The sequence below is a fragment of the Phoenix dactylifera genome, chromosome 9 (assembly GCF_009389715.1).
Source record: "Phoenix dactylifera cultivar Barhee BC4 chromosome 9, palm_55x_up_171113_PBpolish2nd_filt_p, whole genome shotgun sequence".
In the NCBI taxonomy this organism is placed as follows: domain Eukaryota; kingdom Viridiplantae; phylum Streptophyta; class Magnoliopsida; order Arecales; family Arecaceae; genus Phoenix; species Phoenix dactylifera.
This window is the reverse complement of record NC_052400.1, coordinates 16,768,423-16,793,729: the sequence shown is the minus strand read 5'-3', so window position 1 is coordinate 16,793,729 and position 25,307 is coordinate 16,768,423. Positions and strand designations below refer to the sequence as shown.

General features: G+C 38.7%; 1 protein-coding gene and 1 pseudogene across 1 annotated transcript; one reads left to right on the top strand and one right to left on the bottom strand.

Moving 5' to 3' along the window:
* Positions 1-4,107: 4,107 nt before the first annotated feature.
* On the top strand, positions 4,108-4,875 carry LOC103718755 (60S ribosomal protein L27-3-like). The gene has a single exon (XM_008807746.4). It carries the CDS (start codon positions 4,234-4,236, stop codon positions 4,639-4,641), a length of 408 nt encoding a protein of 135 aa, XP_008805968.1. The 5' UTR covers positions 4,108-4,233; the 3' UTR covers positions 4,642-4,875.
* An 18,242-nt stretch (positions 4,876-23,117) lies between these two features.
* Positions 23,118-24,881, bottom strand: LOC103718830 (annotated as a pseudogene).
* Positions 24,882-25,307: the final 426 nt, after the last annotated feature.

Sequence of the window (25,307 nt, the reverse complement as noted above, 5' to 3'; positions counted from 1 at the left end):
GAAAAAATTCCTGTGATGATAATAATACGCTAGATGTATGTTTCTTGATGACTATATGATATGGTATGATCTAAGGTTGGCTCCTTGCTGATCTTGTGATGCTGTAATTATTATTACTGAATATGTAAGGAATGGATGACTTTTGACTAACATTTAGAACTTACAAAACACAATACATATGAAAAATTATATAACATAATATTGTACATCATAATGTATTAAAATATGTTATTTTATAAAAAAGTTTTTAATTTTATTGTTCTGCTGTATATTTTATGTTCTCAATATCTTAAGGGTTTTTTCCTGGCTTTTTGCTCTCACTCTGCATGGTTCCTTTCTATCCTTGGCTGGAAAAGTTGCTGTCTATCTTGTCTACTGTGCTCAATATTTTGAGTAATGCTTGCTACTCGATTGAGCAATGGCTGTTGAAATTGAGCTATTTCAATTGAGCAATTGAGCAAGACTACTACCGAAGGCATCCCCCATCTCAAAGCTAGCCTAGTCTTCCAAACAGCCTACTTACCCGAGAATGCCTGCAGGTCTCTTTCTCGGTGGGACCCCCGCTTCCCCAGGTGGAGTGATTATGTCCATGGCTAGTTTCGAATGTTTCAGCTCCGAGGTTTCTGGCTGGAGACTCGTGGGAAGCTCGGTATTGTTGGATCCAGCCATTATTTCTTAAAACAAGGTATATCGATACTTCTAAACTACATCTTGAGGCTTTACTAGTTTCATTACCGGGACTTTTTGATAGTTGAGATTGAGGTTCCCATCATTCTGATCCTATTTCCATCTTGGGCTATCACTAGAATAAGTTGAACTCACATCGATTTCAGAAGCTGAAGGGGCACGTTTTGGTGTTGAATAGAGCATGGCAATAGTGTAACTGCAATCCTCTTTGTGAGGATTTCAGTTCCTTGCGACCCTTGGTGTTTCTCTGCCTCATCCCATGTTCAAGTGTTGGGAATTGCAGCTATATCTACCAATCCTGAAAACCTATTATTATATGGAGTCCGTTCCTTCTCTTCCCAACATGACACTGTTTGGTAAAAGATTTTGGAATGGGGAGAAGAGTAGGCTTTCTGTCATGGCCTGTTTCATTATTGATCCTTCCAATTCTCTGCTGGATACTTTTGATGGGGATTGCATGACTGGGTTAAACTTGTGGTTTCCAAAAGCATATCCATTAGAAACTTGACTTGAGCAAGCTAGGGGAATAGGCCATTCAAGCAAGCTGTATCTACGCGATGCTTCACCTAGAAATTTGAGTTTTGGCATGGCTGCAAGCAAAGCTCATGGACATGCTGTGTATGCTTGTTTCCATCCCTTATTTGTTGGTGACAAATTTGACGGAGATGATTTTTGTTTTGATTCGTAATTGCTCAGGAATTTGCGGAATGTTAACCATAATGTAGGCTTTAGTTCAAGTGTTCAATGCTTGATACAAAACTAATTCCAACTACTTGCGAAAAAGCCTCATGGTTGAAGTTATGGTTATATGATAGATAATTTAAATCGGGCAAATCTAAATGTATATTGTATATTTATCAAATTTAGTTCTACAATACCCAGACGGACTTGGTATTAGATCGTGTCTAGCATTAGGATCCTTAAAACAAGTCATATTACCTGACAACTTAAGATGCAATTGCTTTTAGCTTAAAAGATCATCCTTTACTACTAGGTTTACTTTAAAATTAATTTTCCAAAAATAACTTTTCAATTTGATTGATTTTTAAAATTTTAGTTAAAAATACTTCGACCGTGATTCCGATTCTAATCATAAATCAAATATATAATATGGCCGTTCTGATTTTCATTCCAATCCATTCTGATTCTGGTTATGAATCAAATGCATCCTTACATTATTTTTTTTCCTCCCACAATGGATCGGTAACATGCCTCCATAAATGTTATTCATGACCCTTAGATCTCATTCGTTCCACTTGCTTGGTAGCCAACACCAATCGATGTTAGCACCCTGAAAGCTTATTAATCGAGGATCTTCTAGTGCTTGCAAAAAAGAGGTGGAACTTTTCTCTCATTCATCAGACTTTTAGCATGACTTGGTTGCAAGAATCTTGTCTATAGCAATCCAACTTTCTGATAGTCCTGACAGAAAGGGGAGAAGTCTTACCTTTGGGGTTGACTATCAGTGCAAGTGATTGCTACTGGCTATCCCTTCCTAAGCCTCTTTCATCCTGGAATAACGTGGGAGTATGGAGGATGGTAATCCCACCCAAGGTTGCCCTGTTTATGTAAAAAATTGCTTGGAACTGACTTCCATGTCGTGGCATTCTGGACCGACGTGGATTGCATATACCACTCTATTGGGATCTATGTCCAGGTGCGAAGGAATCTATTGCCCCTCCTTAATTTATCGGCCATCCCATCTCTCGGTGGACGCCTTTGTTTGGTCACTAAAAGAGAAATATCTTAGAAGCAAAAATAGGAGCAAGGCGATCCTTATATGTTGCATTGCTTACAATATTTGGATTACCGGAAATGAGAGGATCTTTCAAAGCACTCCATGAAGCCCTAGGCTAATGTTGTTGAAAGCCTCTTTTCACGCCTATCTTGGTTGATGCTTTTGAGGGTTCCTTGATAGCAAGAAAAATTTGTGGTTCCTACTCCATAGTCTTTGCATTCTCATGGTTGTTCTTTTTCTCTTTGGAGCCACAATCCTCTTGCTTCTTCAAGATCAACTTCGATTGTAACATACATGACAGGTGAGCTTGTGAATGGGGCTAGTTTCATGATTCAGAGTCATAGTTGCTCTATTCTTCTTACAGGCAGTCCAGATATTGTAGACTAATGTTTTAATGACAAAGTTGCATTCAGTATGGGATGGGCTGGCCTATACTATTAAGATCCTAGGAGCAAGAATGGTGATTAAGTGGTCATCAAACTGGATATCTAATGATGGCAACACTTACCTCTACTCTAGGATTGTCGGTTTAGGCAACTCATATTTACAGAAAAGCTAATAGTGCGCCTATTTAGATAGTGACCCACCTAGCTAGTCACGCTTGGGTAATCCTATTGCATTTGATTTCTATCACTCCTCCCGACTTTTTATCCTTAGACTCTTATGAATGTATTTATATAAAGAATAAACAATATATCTAACTTATCAAAGAAAAAAAAAATTAATACATGATAGCCTCCTTCCAATCCTTCTAGTTTAGAATCCTCAGGATAATACAAAAATCTTGCCGAATAAGGTGTTGCTAACCTTTCATAGCGATGTAATCATTGTATGCAGCTTCCTCTTCATTTAAGACCCTGAAGTACAGGTACTAAACCTCGGGTTATTTTGCATGCTTTGAGTCTCAAGCCTCTAGGGTGCAAATTATATCCTCTTCAATTTTTTTCCTCCCCGGGATTGAGTACCATGCCTACCATGATTATAAAGCAATACATGCTCCTATACAAGTACAATACAAATATCGGACTTACATAGCGGCATGTTATTTGAAGTAAATCGAATGTACTGATCCAAAAAATACCAATTAAATATAGTAAATATTGAAAAAATATTTATTCAAAAAATTAAAAGCTAAAGCAATGATTTCAGCTCTTCTTACCTAAAAGCCTCACACTTTTTTTTAAAAAAAATAAATTATGCCGCTTCTTCGCGTGATCATACTAAAACTTTGCCTAGCATAAAAATATCTCATCAAATCTCCGGTAACTTTCCCTCCCTCTTAATAATATTATATATTCTTTTCTATTATAAGATTAAAATATTATTATTTTTTATTAAAAGATAAAAGATCATCATTTTACTTAAATTATAAAAAATTTAAGTAAATCAAACTTAAGGTCCAACCTAATTTAATATGGATCCGAAGTCTAATAAGATTGGGGCTGGGATCTAAGACGTCATTCGGATGGGTCATACGATTGATACGGATCCACTGCGGTACAATTGAACAGGTTCCGCGTTGGTGTGATATAAGATAAACGAGGGCCGTCCGTTTACGAGATCGATGATATGGCAGCCATCCAGGCTTCTACCGTCCTCAGCGGTGCAAACGCGCATTAAGATGATCCGAACGATTTCTCTACGCGGCGCGCATCGTGAGTTGAAGGTTGGAATCGTAATTTTCTCTAGGAAATAACCCTAACGTTTCCTCTTCATAACGCAAACCTAGGGTTTTCGAAAGGTAAAGGAAGAGAGGGGCCGCCGGCGTGGAGTTTCTTGTGGAAGAAGGTAGAAGAAGGTAGGAGAAGATGGTCAAATTCCTGAAACCCGGGAAGGCGGTGATCATCCTTCAGGGCCGGTTCGCCGGGAGGAAGGCGGTGATCGTGCGGTGCTTCGACGAGGGCACCCGCGACCGTCCTTACGGCCATTGCCTCGTCGCCGGCATCCTCAAGTATCCTAAGAAGGTCATCCGTAAGGACTCGGCGAAGAAGACGGCCAAGAAGTCCCGCGTCAAAGCTTTCTTGAAGGTGGTGAACTACAGCCACATCATGCCCACCCGCTATACCCTAGATGTGGATCTCAAGGACGCCGTCACCCTCGACGCTCTCCAGTCCCGGGACAAGAAGGTGGCCTCCTGCAAGGAGACTAAGGCGCGCTTCGAAGAGCGCTTCAAGGCCGGCAAGAACCGGTGGTTCTTCACCAAGCTCCGATTCTAGAGAGGTATAGGGAGTTGTTATTTGATCTAGTAGACTAGTTGGCTCGTAACAGTTTTCGATGGGGTATTTTCTTGATCGGTTTATGAGACTTGGTTTTATTTAGGATGAATGGATCCAGATGAGTTCAATTGTGGTTAGATGCTTTTATTAAATTGTGGTTTTATTTTTGGTACTTGATTTTTTATAATGATACGATGATCCTGAAATTAAAAGATTGAATGATGTTGGTTCTCATGTATTGATGTTGATGGTACACCATCTTGATCTTCAGCAGCATAGGGAGTTAACTTCTTTTAGTCTTTCCTTATTTGATAGGTGACAATGACTTAATCTATATAAGATCATGATTTTTAGAGAAAATCAGATCTTACTTTGTGAAAGCAGTGATTTAGATAATTTATCAAAGATGTTTAATGGCTAATTTGTAGACATTAACTATATTTGCACGAATAGATTTGAGCCTCTGGGAGGGAGGAGGGGATTTTAAGGTTCTCAATACTGGAGTTATTTGAGCAGACCATCGACCACCTTTGATCAGTTGTGTGTACCACCTTTGATCAGTTGTGTGTACCACCTTTGATCAGTTGTGTGTTTGATCATGTAGTTTGTCATCACCGAGTTTGCCGGCCTGGGATGCGGATTCGAACCGCGTGGTTTATCGGCTGATCTACCATTTGATCCCGTGGGGGAAAAAAGAGCAGGCACACCCCGCTTTTGCGAAATTTCTTATTAAATTGGTCTTTTACTACAACCTTCCCACAATAAGTCAATGGATGAACAGAGACTTTTTTTTGGGGGGGGGGGGGGGGATGGAGTTCCAACAGTTTCATGGCAGCAATTACTTTTCTAGGCTGAGCTTGAGCAAGACAAATTATTATGTTAGAAAACTTTTTGATAATGCTCATGACTTATTCTTCTCTTTGCCTTAGCCTTGCAAAGTCTCATTATTTAACTTGATTATACAAAAGGGGGATGCATCCTTTAGCTTATATATGTCCAGTCCCTTTATCTAAAAGATTGGTATGCCTACTGGCCCCATCAAAATGATTTTTTTTTGGTTCAATTCCCAATTTTCCCTTCTTGAGGCCTGGTCCTAGCTTCATGCAGAACCCTAAAATTATCTTCTCTCATTTAAACCAACAGATTATGGTGATGCCCCTGCCTGAAATTTGATTCATTCTCAAATACATGAAGGTTAAGTTACTTCTGTTCAAATATAGTATTGAAGTCTTTTTTCATAAAGAGGTGAGCTATTTGATCACCTTGGAACCTGTAAATTTCTTTCCGAGTCCATCCAACAAAGTAGAATGAATATTGATATGTTGTCGGGCGTACTATGTTTGTGGTTTAAAAATTTCTTGTCGACTTTCCTGATGTCCTTTCTGAATGAATGTGATTCATATAAGGACTTGTATATGGCTATACAAATGAAGTTATTGCCGTATTACCTCAAGCATGTGATCACATTCCATGTGTAAGATTGTATATTGAGGTCCAAAGCTGTGGCTGACTTTCCCTAAGTTAGGGCTGGCTGCATGATCTCAACTTCTCATTTGTGGCTAGACATTCATTACTTGGGAATATTGCTTACAGAAATTGAGCTACCAAGCACCATGTACCAGAAAGCCTACCCTACTTTTTATGTTTCTTATGTACATTAGGTTGCTATCAGTTTGCATATGTCTCATGTGGCTTCCATGGCATGCAGGATATCTTGAAGAAATGCTAGTATTAGGAACTGAGTTTTGTAGTCAATGGATGAGGATCAATGGGTTGATCCTGAGATTTTAAAGAGTCAAGTAGGTTGATAGTCCAATACAAACATTAGTATACTTCAACAATTTCAAGGCATGTTTCCTTCAAGAAGTTAAAATAAAATATAAGGCATATATTTGAGGCAGCTACTCTCTTGTTTGTCTTGAAAGTAGTGTGACTCTTCTTGAAGAGTGAACAATTGCTTGGTGATTCAGCTTGTAGCTGATGTCCGCATAAGATATCTCCTCCCCTTCTGGCCATCTCCCTGTCTTGGGAAGTTCTATAATTGCTTTGAAAAACATGGAGCTCTTGGATACCTAAGCAGGCATTATTTTCCTCTTGTGTAAATTAGTGTGCTTTATGTTGCAACATTGATCCTTAGGTATTATATTCCTGTATAGAAGTCAACCTATTTAGTTGATTGGTTGCTTTATGATCTTTCTTTTCCCTCGTCATTTGATTTTGCCAACTGCTTATTTTTCTTGGATAATATGTGATAGGCACTCTCTTTTCTCTCATTTCGACGTCGTACATTCTCTATTAATTTTCGTTTATTGTGGTCATATAATTTTTGAATCATTTTGTGTTGATTATGTTTCTCTCCCATACCAAATCTATGGATCATGTATATTGGTCATGTAAGTCAGACTTATGCTTTCTTTGTTGAGGCTGCATTGAATCTTAATTGGTTCTTTTCATTACTGTAGTTTTTAAGTTATTTGAGAATTTTTTTTCTTGTTAATTCATCTTTGTGGTAGTTGGTTGAGACAGGTTATCTTAGTTAATTTATTTTTGGATATCTAACCCCATCCCTTGTCTAAAAATATCTTTTTCTTACTCTCTACCCACCAAGTAGCTAGTTGGGTCAATGACATAGGTTGGTTTGGTTGTGGATGGGGAATGGAAAATTTTGAATAACTTACCTAATTAGCTGAAATCCAATCATACATGGGTAAGGTAAAGGCAGGCATCAAGTAGCTAGTTGAGTCAATTATGTAGCTCAGTTTTGGATGGGGAATAAAGAAGTCTGAACCACCGATCTAGCAAGCGAAAATTCAATTTTCCTTGGGATAAGGAAAAAGGTGGAGAGAGGTAAACTTATGTGAAGGGGGGAGAGAGTTATAATAGGAATGATTGAAGTTGTTGTAGTTTCCAGTTTTCTATTGGTGATCTTTGAGAAGTCACCTACATTTTCCCAAATTGAAATGTGAGGTAAAAACCCAGAACAAGAATAGTACAATGCCACTGTCTTTGCTAAAAGCATTTCTTGTGGAGATCTTATTCCAGCAATTACCCTTTAAAAGGGGAAAATTTTGATCTTACCCACCATTCTTGTTTCATGTATATGGCTACATTTCTTCATAGTGTAGCATTTCACCTTGAAAAGAAATATATATAGCCTGTTAAATATTTTTAGAATGGTGAATATCATTTTGTCTTTATTTATATTTCTAGCAGACTGGAAGGGAGTTGTCTGGCTATCCTTGAGTTATTTTGGTTCTTTTTTTAATAAAACAAATACTTGATTCTCTGTTAACAGATTTCATGGAAACAGGGAAGATCTGTTTTTCTAACGCCTTTTCCAGATTTTATGACAGTATTTAAGAACAAGTTTTGTGAAGAAAATACCAAACAAATGTTTTCCTATAAACTCATTGGTTTAGCTTTCCATAAACCAGGTCTCTGGATGCTGGCAACCAAACAAGTTCATGTTTTTAGATGAAACTAAAGCTATTAGATGAGAGCAATTTGTTTTTGAAAGATTTCATATCCTCGTTATAAGATCTGTGATAGAGAACAATGCTACATGAATTAGCATACGTGCTATGGTGAGAATCATCTTATATCTGATCGCATGTGAATCACCTGTTTCTAGTTGTGCTTTGCGCTGCTTGTGCATGATAGGATTATTTACTAATTGCTCCATCATGCAAATTTTTGGGGTGTGAATTTTAGTTAATATTGTGCACGTGTTTCTGGAATCTGGACTGAACATGTTTGGTACAGTGGCATGGTATGGAACTTCTAATGCTCATTGGATTCTCTTGCAAAGACCATTTATATTGCAGCTCAGGCGGTAGAATATCTTCATACTCGCATTCTCCCGTTTGTCCTGTGCCTTTGGCGAGAGTACTCCAATAAGCCGTCAATATCTTTTTTGTGCCACTTTGTGTGCTATCCCTGTGACGCATGCATTTTGTAATTCCTTGTTTTCATCTTGCTTGCGCTCCTTTTGTCTGATTTCCTGTGAACGCTAGATGAATCTTCAGATATGTAAGGGTATGAGGAGAGATGACCAAGAAGAACGTAATAGAGCTAAAGGTTTTCTTCTGCCTAATTTTTTGACAGTGACGTTATCAATAATTATTAAATATATTTATTTATAATATATTTTATTTTATTTTTAAGTTTTATTTTTTTTATTATCATCAAATTATATTTCAGTTTTTATTAGGGTTTTTTTTAACATGAACACCCTCCTAAATATCAGATTTTGCATGAATACTCTTCGAAAATTGATATTTGCATGTATATTCTCGTAAAACACTTTGTTTTGTTATTTTAATCTATTTTTATTTTTATTTTTTTATATGTACCCATGGTATCTAGTGATGCTAAAAAATTAATGGTTTTAAATTAAAATGATTAAAATATTTTTAATTGGTAGATATGCAAATAGATTGCGATTTCGATAGTAAAAGAAAAAGACAAGGACAATAACAGAATTTTAAAATTTTATTTTATTTTTAATTAATATAAATATAATTTTTCTTAATACTGTTAGGACAACCGTTACATTAGAGGCATTTGTACAATAATAAAGTTTTACGAGAGTATACATATAAATATCAATTTTGGAAGATATTTATGCAAAATCTGATATTTAAAAAGGTATCTATGTAAAAAAAAAAAAAATATTATCTCTCCGTGCGGGTATTGTTCTTGTTTTGACTTCTAAATGAACTATGAAAACTGGCTCAAGTGCCAATTCTCACACACGTTCCCTGACGCCGGTTGCAGTCCTATCGTATTTGATCGATATTGATTTTGAGGATCTATGGTCGCAGATTGACCGGTGACGGTTGCTTAATCTCCAATAACGAATACGTGCTTGCACATCCCGGGTTTGGAGAGCATTTCTTCTGGACAGGAGATTCCAATATATGCTGACCAGTGTTCTAATGTGATCTGCCAAGAGTCACCACCCAGCTTAGCTATAGCTTGCTAGTGTTCCAGAGTGGCAGGTTTTTGGTCTTTGGCACCACTCTTAGGTGGTGTTAGGCGGGGATTTTTATTTTAAAAGCTTTTACAATCTATTTGTTCGAAAACGTGATTTATCTTTATTACTCCTCGGAAATAGTGCACTCCATGAACCTTTTTTTTTTGTCTCGCAACATCGCTGTTAATTTTTTCTCAGTCAATCAGATAAATTAATCTAAGCGCCTGCCTCGCAACTAAAATGGACTTTCCTCCCCAATAACCCGTATAAACTAATTTAAGCCCAGCCCATTCTGTCCGGCCAAGCCGATGCCCAACACTTGTGAAAAGGAACCAGCCCAAACCTACAGGGTTCTTGAGCCATCTGTCAAAACCTCTGAATTACTTTTCAAAGAAAAGAAATAAAAAAACATTTTTTACCTGAAAAAATGCTGTCCTCTGCTTTCACTAATAGAAGTTAATCAATGGTATACAAAATATGTTTGAACAACATACGAGAGAAATTCACTTGGACTCCCGCGTTAGTCACACTAAAATTGCAGACTATATTTGATGCTCAATGAATATAAACGTAGCATGATAAAATATGAGATGTATCACTTGCATCTCGATGGATGGTATGCAATACATCATTTTTATGCTCTAACGAGTTCTCTACTTTTCATTTTTTCAGAAAAGAAATGTCTTATCAAAAACAAAAAGAGGAAGAAAATGACTTTCTTTTCCATAGCACCTGCCATATATATAAATTACTTCATAGATTTAATAGACGAGCTTTGCTATACGTGACCGTTTAGGCCCATGACTTGACAGTTTGACGTGGCCATGCACGGTTGGATATGCAAAGAAAATATCCTATTTACTTTGGGATTAGCATAGCATATATGGAGTTCTTCAATGCAGCTTTTTTTGCATGCATAGTCTTGAACATAATCACATCCAGTACGGTCTTATTTAACGGATTTAATTAGCATACATGCAAAATTAGCATATGCATGTTACCCATGCAATGACTATTGTTCTTAAATTGTTCATATTTGATGCATGTACTTAGATGCTATATATGCTAGTTGCATGAGGCCGACAGTCTTATATATTACCTTGAGGTATAGATTCAATCATTTTCTTGATGCAAATAAATATAAAACATACATTAACAATGAAAGACAACAATGACTCCAAGCCAATATCTTTTAAGTTTTTTACATGTAATTTTAATCTTATAATATATACATGTGTACATATATATATATATATATATATATATATATATATATATATATATATATATATAGAAGAAAATAATACTTAATATATTAGAGAAAACCCCTCATAAATTAAATAAAATGAGGGGTTTTTTTTGTTTCGCTGTATATCAAAGCAATGCAGAAGTTTATACTTTGTTTCGTTTAGGCAATGCAGCTAAAGGGAATCCTAACGCAAGGGATTGCCGACTTCAACCTGGGATGGGCCCAATTGGGCCGATTCTCACGGTATGATTGTTTCGGTTCCATCGGAATAAGTTTGTTCCCTAATCCTATTGCATAGGAATTATGGTTAGAGAAATTGTTCCCTATGTTTAAATTTTAAACTATGAACCTCGCTAACTATATAGCCAAAGAGGAAGTGGTAACCCTCTTGTAGCCAAAGAGAGCAGCCAAAAAGGATGCAGTAGGGCCCCCGGAGCCAAAGAGAGCAGCCAAAGAGGAAGCAGCGGGCCTTCTTAATCCAAGGAGAGCCTAGAGGAGAACCAAATGGGCCACCCAGGTCGTCTTTCAATCATTGGCGGCTCTGGTTATCATCTTCGATGAGCAGACCACCGTCATCGCCGGCTTCACGATGCAGGCCAGCTATAAGTCCTCTCCTGCCTTCAGGTGATCCCAAACCCTAATCTAAGACAGCTTAAAGCTGAAGGAAGGGAACCAAAACTTTCATGGGTATTTCTTGTGTGGTGTTAATCTTCTCGTTGTTCTCAGCGTTAACTACATGCTTATAGGTTCTTTATGATTGGGAATTTTGTGGCTGCTGGATATGAAATGCTGGCACTGATTTTCGTCTCATACACTGGGACACATTGCTTCGTCAACTTCATGGATTTGGTACTGCCCTTATTTAACACTCAATCCTTAGCAGTTCTTTACACAGTGAGTCCCATTTTGCACATATTTTAATGACTAAATATATATGCTGGCGATCTGAAACCAAAGGATGGGAATAGAAGGTCCAATCAACGGGGAATAAAAGCACTATGAGGATTTGTACTTGTAAATAGAGCATATAGGTGCCACTAGAGTTTGATATTATGTCTTTTGTGACATTTCTTTGTTGCAGATGGCATTGTCATTGGCTATCGCTTCAGCTGCGGCTGCAATAGCAATTGGTCATGTGGGAAAGAACGGGAACAGCCGCACGGGCTGGATGCCGGTGTGTAACTATTTTGACAAGTTCTGCAACCGGCCTTCTCGTGGTGTCTGCCCTGATTGCAATTCCAAACTTCAGGAAAAGTAGCAACTGAGGGACTCCGTTTTTAAGTTCTAAAGTTTTTTATTGGATATCTACTCGTCAATATTGTGGAATAAGATTTTTAATGTTTCTCGGGTTGTAGTTTTCTGCAATTTATTTTCTAGTTTTGGTTTGAATATCACCGTACTTGCTTTGTTTCGCTAGAGCTGTTTGATTCCTTTTCTGTTGAAATGCGAATTTTAAGAAACAGCCCATCAAAAGTCTTTCACGCTTGCCGCTCCAAAATGGCTTCACCTATAAGAGTGGGCCGGTACTTATCATGATTCACTTGAAAAAAAAAAACGAACCGTTGTTAGCTAATTTTAGTTTGGTAGCTAACTTAGTGGGTCGCATTCAAACCCCCAAAGTTTAAAATATCGATTAACCGCCAAAACTTCAAAATCGGCCCAGCCATCTATTTTCATTACAAAATCTTATCGCATAAGGATTACCTAATAACTAATTTTTTTTACAAAATTCCAAAACTAGCCTTCCCACTAAGTTAGTAGAGAGTTTTTCTTTTGACACAAATTGAGAGAGAAGAAAAGAAGAGTCACATGAATGGAGCGCTTTGAGATCTATCCAAGTAGATGGATAGTAGAGAATTGAGCACTTTAAAATCTTTGCAGATGGATGGATAATAGAGGATAGAGCGCAACGCTTTGAGATCTGTGCACGGATAAATGATATAGGATGGGTGTTTTGAGATTTGTGTGTGCAGATGAATGATAAAGGATATAGTGTTTTGGGTTCTGTGCAAATAGATGGTGATAAAGAACTTTCAGCTCAATTCTATAGATGGGCCAACATGTCTGTTTTCTATAGAACTTTCAGCTCAATTCTATAGAAATATCCAAACAAGTCTTAATTTGATACATTGGTTTTGTAGTGCTCGCATTCGGGCTAATATTGTTAACTCAGCTTCAAATGAATTGACAATCCATTGCGCCACAGGGAACTGGTAATTTGATTGGCAAATGAAGCAGGAAGCTTGAAGTTGAAGCGCCAATTCCCACGCACTCTCCCAAACGCAGGTTGCAATCCCATCAATTTTGATGGTGATTAATTTTGCAGCAAAAGGATTCATGGTGGCAAAATTGCAACCAAATCTAGTTGCAGTTAGTATTTTTACCAGTGAGGATGGCTTAATATGTAAGGTCAGAGCATATCCAAATACATGCAGGAATAAAAATACAATCAGAGCACAAGCCGTACCGCAAAGTGCTATATATCTCTAGATGACCAGCATCAAGAGATAGCCAATCATCAAACAAAATGTGCTATGTACAACATAGTACATGCTCGTGGCCTGTCTTGTTTAATGGATGTCTATCTTTTAATGCAGCACTATGTGGTGCCGCCTACATACTATAGAGGAACCTTACTCGTAGAAATATTAGTATATATCTGCTACTGCTACTGTGTGCTTACCTAAACATATGTTGGCCAATCGTTTGCAAATGTCAATCAGGAGAGATTGGTTATAGATTTTGTGAAGTGGTATGAACAGATAAGGCTGTTATTTTTCTGCAGTAATTCATTAGTTTCCATTGTAGTTTTTTTTATTTTTCTGCAGTAATTCATTACTTTCCCGTTGCAGTTGCCGAAGAGCTTACGTGATTGCATAGCCCTAGAAAATTGTTTGATCTGGTCATATATCATGGCGAGGCGCTGAGCAAGCAAATCTGTTCTTTGGCACCACTTTTACGTGGTGTTCCGTGAGGATTTTTATTTTGAATGCTTTAATAATGTATTATTTTGGAAATGTGATCTATCTCTCAGAAATACTTGATTCAGCGTAAATCTGTTCTTTCGGACCACTTTTAGGTGGTGTTCCGCGAGGCTTTTTATTTTGAATGCTTTAATAATCTATTTTTTTGAAGATGTGATCTATCTCTTTCTACTTTTTAGAAATGAATCCATGAACTCTTCTTTTTCTCTCGAATGTTCTTCTTATTATTATTTCTGTTCTTCTTCTTTGGACCAAATTCACTGTTGAGGATCCAGCAGCATGACAAAAAAAAAAAAAAAGCGCCAAAAACAGTTTTTGGTTGGGCCAAATCTACCCATCCAACTGAAAAGCAACACACATAAATACACCTATGCAGCCCTCGTTTCTCCTTTTTTTTTTTTTTCCGTGTTGCTTTTTGTATTTGAGCAAGAAATTATTGGTTGAACTATAGTGTGATATTGGACAAACATTACATAATAAAATGCATGATTGCATGACTGTGGCATGAGCATTGGGTAGTGATGCGGGATTTGCACCTTGTCACCAGCACAGCCCGCACACCAGCCGAGCAGGAAAAGCGACCGCGTCCTCACCGAGGTATTGTCCGCTTTGGGGATCGGGGATCGTGACCGCTCCCGGGGGTCCGCGCTCTGACGGCGCCCCGGGTGGAACCATCCATTCCACCCCTCACGGGTTTGCTCTTCAAAAGGCGCCTCGGTGAGAAGAGGTTATTGAGCCCCCCATTTAAAGCACAGACCTTTCCGCTGATTAGCCGATGTGGGACTAAATTCGGGAAACCCCCCGTAACACAGCCCCCCAGCGGGAAGGTCCTGTGCCCGGGTCGGCTCCTTGTTGGATAGGCGGAGGGCCAGTCCCTTCCTCTAGCGCCATCTGATGCGGGATTTGCACCCCGTCACCAGCACAGCCCGCACACCAGCCGAGCAGGGAAAGCGACCGCGTCCTCACCGAGGTATTGTCCGCTTTGGGGATCGGGGATCGTGACCGCTCCCGGGGGTCCGCGCTCTGACGGCGCCCCGGGTGGAACCACCCATTCCACCCCTCACGGGTTTGCCCTTCAAAAGGCGCCTCGATGAGAAGAGGTTATTGAGCCCTCCATTTAAGGCACAGACCTTTCCGCTGATTAGCCGATGTGGGATTAAATTCGGGGAACCCCCCATAATAGGTAGTATTACGGGATGGATCCCATGCATCTTGATGTATGATATGCACCACACAAATTTATGCTAACAATTTCTCTAATTTTCTACTCCGTGTCTCTCACTTTTCAGTTGAATTTTAAAAATAAAATATCTTATCAAAAGTAAAAAAGGGTAAAAATGTCATGATGCTTTCATCTCCATATCATCAGGCACATATATGAATTTAATGGATGAGCTTTGCTACACATGATACATGACTTTACAGCTTGATGTGGCCACGCACAGTTGTATATGCAAGGAAAATTTCCTATTTACTATGGGATTAGCGTAATATATGGAGATAGTTGCCTCTTCAATGTAGCTATCTCTACATATAATAGGCTTGTGCATAACCACATCCATGGTCTTCTTGAATAGATTTAATAAATTTACATATTTGATGCATGCAATTAGATGCTATAATGTTATTTGCATGAGACCGACAGCTATATATATTATTGTGAGGTGCAGTTTCCAGCGCATGATAATGACTCCAAACAAATATCTTAGAGTTTTTTTGTTTTATATGTTTTTAATTCATATAAAATGTGGATGTGTGCATATAGGCCAAATATATTGTATAGATTGAAGAAAAGGATATTTAAGATATTAGAGGAAACTGATAACCCTAAATCTGGCTCGTGACACAACCATGATACTGTAAAGTATTGTCCACAATAACACGAAGCCTAAATACCAATTCATAATAAATTAACATTTTATTCGTTAAATGTTTTTCAATAGGCAATAATACAGAGCTCTAAAATTTGAACATCCAGAATCATCCTAAACTCTTCAGGCTCTCTACTCCTAGCAACCTTATGTATCTGGAGAAAAAAAAATCATAAGGAAACAAATGAGCTATGCGGCTCGATAGGTAACCATGTACCATTTTACCGTATCAAGCATAATATTTCACATGCCAATGCATTATTTAAAGAAATTAACAGTTATAGCAAAGTAAATTATTTCATAGGCAATATACCCAAAACAAGTCATAAAGCAATGCATGCTCAATCATGCGAGTTCGTAAAGATGGAAATGCAATGTAAAATACTGCCATTATTACATGCTTAAAAAAATCGTGCTCTCAGATGGTAGTGCTGCTATGATCACTATAACCCGCGACAGGGCCGTAATATTTGCCAACTATTATTATCCGTTGACGGGGCCATATGCCGAGCTATTATAACCCGCTGGTGAGGGCCGTATACCGAGCTGTTATAACCTGCTGGCGAGGGACGTATGTCGAGCTACTATAGCCCGCTGACAAGCGCCATATGCCGAGCTATTATAACCCACTACCGTACATAGCTATTTGAGAATTCATAAATCATTCTATACTTTTCATAAATCATGCATTATAAATAGGTTGGAAAAATGAATAATAGCATCATAATGTTTGAAATGGATGATCACGCCTCAATATCATTTTCATGTAATTTTTTTCATAATTATAAATTCATGTATATACAATAAAGTATTCATGAAGGATGCTAATTAGATAAAATCATGAAGCACTTGCAAACCTATACTTGATTCTAATTTTTAAGAAATGCACAATTAACCATATAACTTATAATTTCATACTTTCAACGTCCATATATATTACTGTGAGGTACAGCTTCCATCATTTTCTTTTATAATGCGAAGAAATACAAAATTTGTATTAAAAATCAAAGATAACAATGACTCCAAACAAATATATTACAGTTTTTTGTTTTATATGATTCTAATTCATATAAAATATGGATGCGTGTGTATAGGCGAAATATATTGTATATCCAAGAAAAAGATATTTAAGATAATAGAGGAAACTGATAAATTAAATAAAATATAGTTGTCTCTGCTATAAGATGCATGTCAAGAGAATCCCAACTTGTGGCTAATGTAACCAAGATGGAGATATAAATACTATTGGTAGAAAAAATGCAATATGATCATGAGCTAAATTTGTGAGATTGTATGATTTGGGCCTCCACAATAACACTGGGCCTTTATTCGTGCGCCTCTATTATAATCTACAATTATAATTTTTTTTAGCTGAACCCGTTAAATGCCTCCATAACTCTAGCTGCAGCCTTGTAAAACAAATTAGGGTTTTTCACAATGGGTCGGGCTGGAACGAGGCATCCTTGACCCTATTGGGCCTATTCTTACATGATGTTGTGTACGGATTTCGATATTGGACCCAGACCCAATCTTGAGTCGAGTTGATGGAGAGTATTTTAGATCCAGCGTCGAGTTTGAATTAGATGGGGGTTATGTATGACCCAAATTTGAAACCAAAAAGCTTTCTTTTGGTGGGTAGAAGAATTCATTAGCTTTACATGCACTAACAAACATACAAATATATGTACATGCTTCTGATTATATTTAATCCTTTTGATGCAAAAATATGTTTATGTAATCATCGTGTTAAGTTTTTCTTTATTTTTTGCTTCCAGCGAGTAATTTTTTGAAGTTGAGGGTTTAGGATGTAGTAAATTGGGGAAATCTCTTCCTAAGGAGGCAGTACAAACCCAAACAGTTTAAAGAGGGATTTACTTTCCTTCTCGGAAAGGCCTACCCTACTCTGTGGAAGTACCTATCAACATCTTTTTCCGCAAGGGAAGAGACCCCTCTTCCTGACTCTTTGAGTCTTCATACACAGACTATAACTTCAAATTTGGATAAATTATTTTCAAGCAAATTGAGTCGCTTGCACTCTACTTTCAAGAGGCATAATTTTGGGAACAGATTTATTGAAGATATCTTTCCACTAGTTCTCTGATAACAGATTTGTTAGTGTAGGGTTAGCTATACACAACATAAGAAAAGTATTACTTAAATCCGAAGCAGATCTTACCGTCATCAATTTTTTAAAGATACTGTGCGAATTTAATTTTTTTGTTTGGCCTGTGCATTGTGTGTCATCTGGGGTTTCGAGGTTCTATTTGCTTACCATTAGCGGACATGTATCGTTCTCAACTCAAGAGAAACTGTCTCTGATGGCTCTACCCCCCACTCCAAAGTGATTTTCAAAATTTTGCAGAAAGTAATTTGGCTGGCATGAAGGAAGGTGATCTAATTGTTTGGAATGTCAAGCAGCAGAATGCCATAGGTGCATACAGTTCCACTGATGAGGTTCGAGAACGACGAGAAGAGGTCGAGTGCATCAGAGCTATTATAGAGGTATACCTAACATCATAGAATGCAAAAACTTCTTCAGTCCAATTTATACACTATAACTACTTCTCAATAAACTTGTGGAAATGATATTAATGCAGAGGTTGATACAAAGGGAAGGCCATCTGATAGTCATTAACTAACTCATGAAATTTTAATTTATCCAGTCAACAAGGTGAAGATATCTTTGGAAGAAAACAAGGTGAAGACATCCCACACTGCAGTTGGCTGGCTGTTTGATGGCTATGTTTTCTCATCAGCATCCAAGACAACAGATACTTGGGCCATTATTGAGCAGGACAACAGATTCGCATCAATTGAAGCATTAGGGCCATTGTTGGATGTCTGCAGGAGAGAATTTTATCGTATTAAGGAGAGAAATGGAACAGCCCTTCTATTTTGTTTATTAACCAAGCTGTACTCCCAAGTTGGCCGAAGGTCGCGTGTTTTCTTGTAATGTATCTGGACAACAATGTTGTAATCAAACTGCAGCCTAAGCTACAGTACTTGCTTCTATACGATATCTTTTCAAGGACAGTTTAGTTCTGTAAGTTAACAATTCATTCTTATTTTCTTTTCTGTCAACAAAAAGAACAAACAGCCCAGCACATAATGATTTAACCCAATTGTTTGTTAAAGGGGTGACTCATCCACATCTTTTAGGAACTCCAGTCTTGATTGCTGTGGACCTAGCTTGTCAGCTCTGTTGCAAAACAAATAACCCAGCTCTGTTAGCGGGACTCAAAAGCTCCTTCTTTTAACCAAACTTTTTTTCCAGGTAAGTTTTAAACAAAAAGAAAAATCATAGTAAATGCCATGCTATGTATTCTATGAAGTTAAGGCTTTAGAAAATTACAGATTTATTTGGTTAGATCTTACTGAGTAGTGCTTTATGCTTGTTCTGTTCAATCCGCTTCCTCCATGTCGTTTAGAGGATGGACTTTGTGCCAGAGCTTCGAATTCCATCAGCATTTGCTTGAACTCTATGTGCATTTTGTGCTAGAGTTTCCCGAATATATTACTCTGTTTTGACCGGGTAACATTGACCCAAAACTCCTGACAAGATGGCGCTGATCCAAAACCTATTTAAAATTCTTAGCTTCATGTCATACGTCAACAAGTGACTCATTATCTTTTAGACTAACAATATGAAAACTTAAGTTGAAGAGTACACGTCAAGAAACCACGTTAGCTTCTGAGGAATTCACTTTAGGAAGGAAATGTCAAATGCTTGAGAATAGGGATCGCCAACGAGCAGAGTTCTCTCTCTCTCTCTCTCTCTCTCTTGAAAAAAAAAATTCTTTTGCCTTTCCATAATTCTTACCAAGTCTAGAAACAACAAAGTAACTTCATCATTAATACATAGTGCGTTAATGCTCATGAACACATCATCGCCTTTCCACTGGCAGAGATAGTGTTTGAATTTGGTTTTCATACAGAATTGATCCTTTAACAGAGCATGGACGTAGCGTTCCGGAGCCTTCCGTCGAACTGGATTTGCGCAGCACTTTAATTGATTAATCAAGTTGTTGCTTTCCCTTCCTGGTCAGGGAACTGACCTCCGTGGAATTTCCAAATTTAATTTATTTTCCAAGTTGGTAGCTACCATCTTTCTCTCATTGACAGATATCTAAAGCTAAATTTAAATTACTGCTAAATACTGGGGAGCTCCTGATGCAATGTGGGTTTGTGGGGGCCCCACTCTCTTTACCTGGGCACTTGGGCAGATTGGCTGTTTCAACTGCTGTTTTTTCCGACCACTTGTTGCTTGGGGTGCAACTTGGATTGGGCTCAATCCAAACCCGCCCACCTACCTGATCGTTGGGTAGGATTGCATTAGGTTTGAGCTCAAGAATTTCAACCCAATCTTAAGTATAGTTAGATTAGGGTTCACCCTCAGCCGAAGACAGATTGGATGGTAGCCATAATAGTTATTGAAGAAAATAGAAAAATATGAAAAAAGATCAACATATGGAGGTGACCTATGTAAGAATGGCTTGTCTGTTGTGACATTTTTTTCCAGTCATTCTACCCTTTTATTTCTACTAATTGAGCTATGCAAGGTATGCACATTTGTAGTATTTTATTGGATTGGACAATAATATAGATATAGAAAAATCTCCAAAAAAACTAAGATAAGGTACAACTAATCAATCAAACTCCAATATATACTTGTCGTGTATTCATGATCTCGAACATAGCAAATCAGTAACACTGTCGAATCTCCACCAATTGCATGATTTCTATTATATGCTTTTTATCTATTGTATTATGTGCAGTAGATCCTAACCTGATCTAAATCTGACCTAATCAACCAACTTGACTTAACCCAACTGATCCAGTATATAAATAAATTAATAATTTATATTTCATATAGATTGCTTAAATGCTAGTATAGTTATATTTTAATCTTATTAAATTATGTTTAAGTGTATCATTGAAATTTGTGAAAGATTAGGTCTTAATCTAGCAAATATCGCATAAAAATGTTCCAAACATTTTTCCTATCTTAAAACTTCTAGTCAACTTGACTTAACCCTATTAACATTGTACAACCCAACTCAACCCGACTAATCTGATCTGACTCAACTAGCTCGACATGGCTTGAATTTAGCTTATAATAGGATTGGGTTGGTTTGCAGTGGAGCATTCCCCAAGTGAGACCAAGTTGGGTTGGATTAGGGTTAAGGATTTAGAGTTTGGGTTGGGTTAGAGTTTACCCTCAATCTAACCTAACCCATATGACTATATGAGTTGCAGCCTTACCCACTGATCTATAAAGTTATGCTATTGTACTTGGAAGTTGGGTCCTAATTAAATCCAGACATGTCTGGTTCCAAATCCATGTCTAGCATGATTTGAAACCTTTATCAATCTTAAATATAATTTGACCATCAACAACATGATCCCTCACTCTCACTAGGCTACCTAGCATGTGACTTGTTCCCCACCAATCATTTAACATCACGATTCCACAGTGGTTGTTTGCAAGCCTTAGAATGTATCAATGTATTATAAACAGATTGTTGCCTAGGGCAACACAAAACTCTGTTCATGTAGATTCTTTTAATGGCGTCTCTCCCAGCAACAATTCTTTAGGTTGCTCATAATTTCCGCCGCAATCCTCGGGGCAGGTGGCCCATTTGTCCGGCTGATGAGACCGAATATTTTGAGAAAGCACTAAAATGAGCACTTGATGAATGAAGCCTATATAAACAAGCAGAATGTATGGTCTCACGATACATACAGTATCGGATATAATTTTTGCACATTTCTTCCAACAAGTCAGCAAGAAGGCTCGCATATTCAAATTATCTAGCTTCATGTACTCAATCAACTATTAGCAAAGAAAAACATAAACTACATTGGTGATCCCCAAGTATTTTTAGCATAGGTCTTCAACTTTTCAATACCTGCAAGTGAAGAGAGAATTCTATTTTGGAGAAGCCATCAACTGTCCCTATTTGCTAGTTTTGAAGTCCATTAAGAGAAAGTTGTACTGAAAAAGTATGTCAACTTGCAAGTACCAGTTGCTAAAAACTGGTTTGACTAGTAAGACATCGTTCATTATTCATTAGGCATTTCCACAAGCGGACGATTTAGATATAACAACACATAGGAGTGGTTCTATTGATGAACAAGCCTGTCATCTCAACATCCAGCATGGTCGATTTATGCAAGCGTTCGTACGGTAATTATTAAGGAATTGAAATAAATTTTGTGCTCTCCTTTTTTGACTAATTGATGGCTTTCTCGTGATGGCATGCGAAATGCATTAAGACTTACCTTCCTTAATTTTCGTGAATCCACCATCGGAATACGTACCCACCTACGGATCTCAAAGCACTCCGAACACGATACTCAGCTGCCTCGACATATCTCAAAGTGACAAATGAATGACCTAATTGTGGTTGGATTGTAAGGTGAATACTTCTTGAGAACAGCCGCTAGCTAGGCAAGAATGACTCATGACTCTTGCTAGCCAATGAAGCCGACACGTGTCCCTAATATATGGCATTGGATCTAGGGTTTCAAGAGGCCTGTAACATGCTTACGTAACACGGGAAGAGATATCGAGACCCAGCTAATTGGCTGGTTGGGGGGCATTCCGTTGGTACAACCCGACATCGCAGCCCCACGTCGACAACTAGCATGAAAGGTTCCGACGGCCAAACCTACAACGAAAGGAACTGTAGTAGCAACTAACCACTAAAATCCTTGTTCATACAATCAAATAGCTCTCTGATCCAACTGATCAGACGGCCAGAGTTGCCGAAATCAAGATCAAACATATGCCATCACCATAGGCCCTAGGTCCCAAAACGTCATCAGCTAAATGACGTTAGTGCCTCTCAACTTGATTAGATGCCTCGCCAGCTTCTAAATTTCATGGACCCCACCGCATTAAATTACTCGCATCTCTACCTGCCACCCTTTTCCGCTCCTAATCCTATTAACAAAAATAAGGTTAGTAACAAAATATTAATACAAACTTAACCATCAATCTTCTTAGCTTGGCGTTGCGTGTGGGCGAACTCCTAAAAGATGATGGTAGGATGGGATCAAAAGATTGAGCTGCCGTCGCTTTCCTTCTTTCCCCCGGACCCCCACCCCCCGGGTCTTGTCACCTCCCGGTTATCGTACTGCGCTCCCCATATGTATCTACGTACGTGGGGTAATCGGCTACATGGCGTGCACCATCATCACATGGACCCAGGCCACCTGTTTCTGCGTCAATAAAAGCTGTTCTTATCTCCTGCACCCTCTAAAGAAAGCTATCAAGGATTACGATCAGGACGTTCTTTACATCAAACCAAGAAACAAACAGCCGTGATTGAGTGTCGTACACTAAGAACTATGCAGCATGAAGCACAGCTAGGCAGCTAGCACAGAGATGAGAATAGCACAAAGGGATGGACTGCAAACAAACACAGCCTCTCCGCAGAAGCTTTTCTTTCCTTTGTTCCATTCTTTATGAGACATTACACTACACAATGATGATGACGACGATGATTTGACAAACATGACAGGATAACCCAATAACCTCCCAAACTTATACCACCCGGCAGTTCATAAAACTACACGGCCTGCCCTTCTACACAGCAAAACGAAACCAAAAACCCAACATAAACACGGAGAAGAAATATAAAAGGAAGAAAGAGAGTTGAAATAGAGGAAAGAAAGAATAACAAATCATGTAAAAACGTGGGGGTGGAGGCACGTAGTTGTACAGGTCCAAGGGGGGGTGGAGTGACCTAGCTGGGGATGACCAAACCCATTCTCAAGGCTTTGGCGGCTCCTCTGCCGGCTTGGCTGGTTCTGGAGGGGCCTCGGCCGGGGCGGCGGGAGTGGCCTCCTCGGTGGGAGCAGGGGGAGGGGTGGTGGTCTCCTCCGCCTTTTCGATCTCTTCTTTCTTCTCTTCGACCGCTGCCGGTGCCTCCTCTTTGGAGCTGCTCTCCGGGGCGGGGGCGGCAGGGGACGGGTCCTGTTCGGCCACGACGAAGGTGGAGACCTTCTCGAAGACGAAGAAGATCGGACCTGTGACGTAGGTCGGGCCGAACTTGGTGGCGGCCTCGCTCGCTGCCTTAGAGCCCGGGAACTCTGATATAAATCACTTCCATCAGATGGCTATCTTTCTCTTCTTCTTTTTTTTTTTATAGAAAAAAATTATATAAAAGAAAGCCTTTGGACTGCTAAAAATATAGTGTTCGTGTTTGTTACCAATCGTCACTAATTGCTCAAGGAATTTAGTGACTGCCGTCGAGTTCTTCTTCACTCCAGCTTCTTTGCGCTCCTTCACCACAGTCTGTAATAAGAAAATCCATTGTCAATAAATGGTTTCTTTTTTATAAGATCATATGATGATACTTAAATATATATCTAAAAAAAATGGAAAGAGCTACGCATGTAAGACTATTATCGTCAATTTTAAATAGTTTTACTGAAAAATAATCTCGTCAACAATATTAGCATTTTCTTCCATGTATTTTTATATGTAGAGACGGCTTTACCTTGATCTCTGCTGAAGAAGCTTCATATATCTCTACTACTTTGGGCTGGAGCTCGGTCTTTTTCTCTTCAAACTCCTTGTTGATCTCCTCCTGCACCAAACCAAAGTATAACATACAGGGACAAGAGAAGCATAGAATAGCAAGAAGAATAGAAGCAAAAACCCCACCTTAGACTCATCAAAGGACTTGCAAGCCTCGGCAGCAGCCGCCTTCTTGCCGTTCTTCTCAAACACCTTCTTAACCTTTGGAAGAACTTTTGACTTCCAGTAATCCATCTCCTCCTCTCTTCTGTCTCCCTTAATCTCCCTCTCCTTCTTTATTTGCTAAAAATATACCTGAAAAACAAGTAGGAAAAAAAAACAAAGGCAGCAAGAGACGTTATATATTAATATCTCAAAAGAAAGCAAATCAATTAACAGCAGTTAACACCATAATACATGGATATCAATCAAAACCATAAGGAAAGAAAATAAACTTAAATGGAGAGATAGAAGAACCCATGCCTAGATCTCCCTTCTACCCTTCTTTCTCTCCTCTTGCGATCACAAAACCGAAATTACCAACCGTATGTACAAAACAAAGCAAAGGCCGGGGAGCCTCGAGGCCTGCCAGGGAAATATAGAAGAACCTACCGCCAAAATAACCTCGTCTTTGTTCCCAAATTACGAACCTCCCAGGGTGGACCTTCCCCTATGATTAACTTTTATAACGCTGGGTACGTGGCAACGGCTCCTGGCAGCAGAGGCTGTGCATGATGCGAGCTGTGACACATCATTGGAACCGCATGATGGGAGTACGGAGGCACATGATCACCGCCTCCAATGATCCCCGCTTTGGGCCCATGCATCAGGCGGTGAGAGCAGTAAAAGGAGCACACGCAAAGGGTCCTTCAGTAATTACGTATATGATGGAGGGTAATCCTGTAAATATCTATTGGACGGAGGGATGGAATTTTAAGAGCCAGCTGGCTATATACGGATGCTTGGGTGCCACTCACCAATTTGCGGGTCCCACCGACCAAGGGATCGAAACGGGAACCGAGTTTTGAAGGAGGTAAAAGAGTTTTTTTTTGGGGGGGGG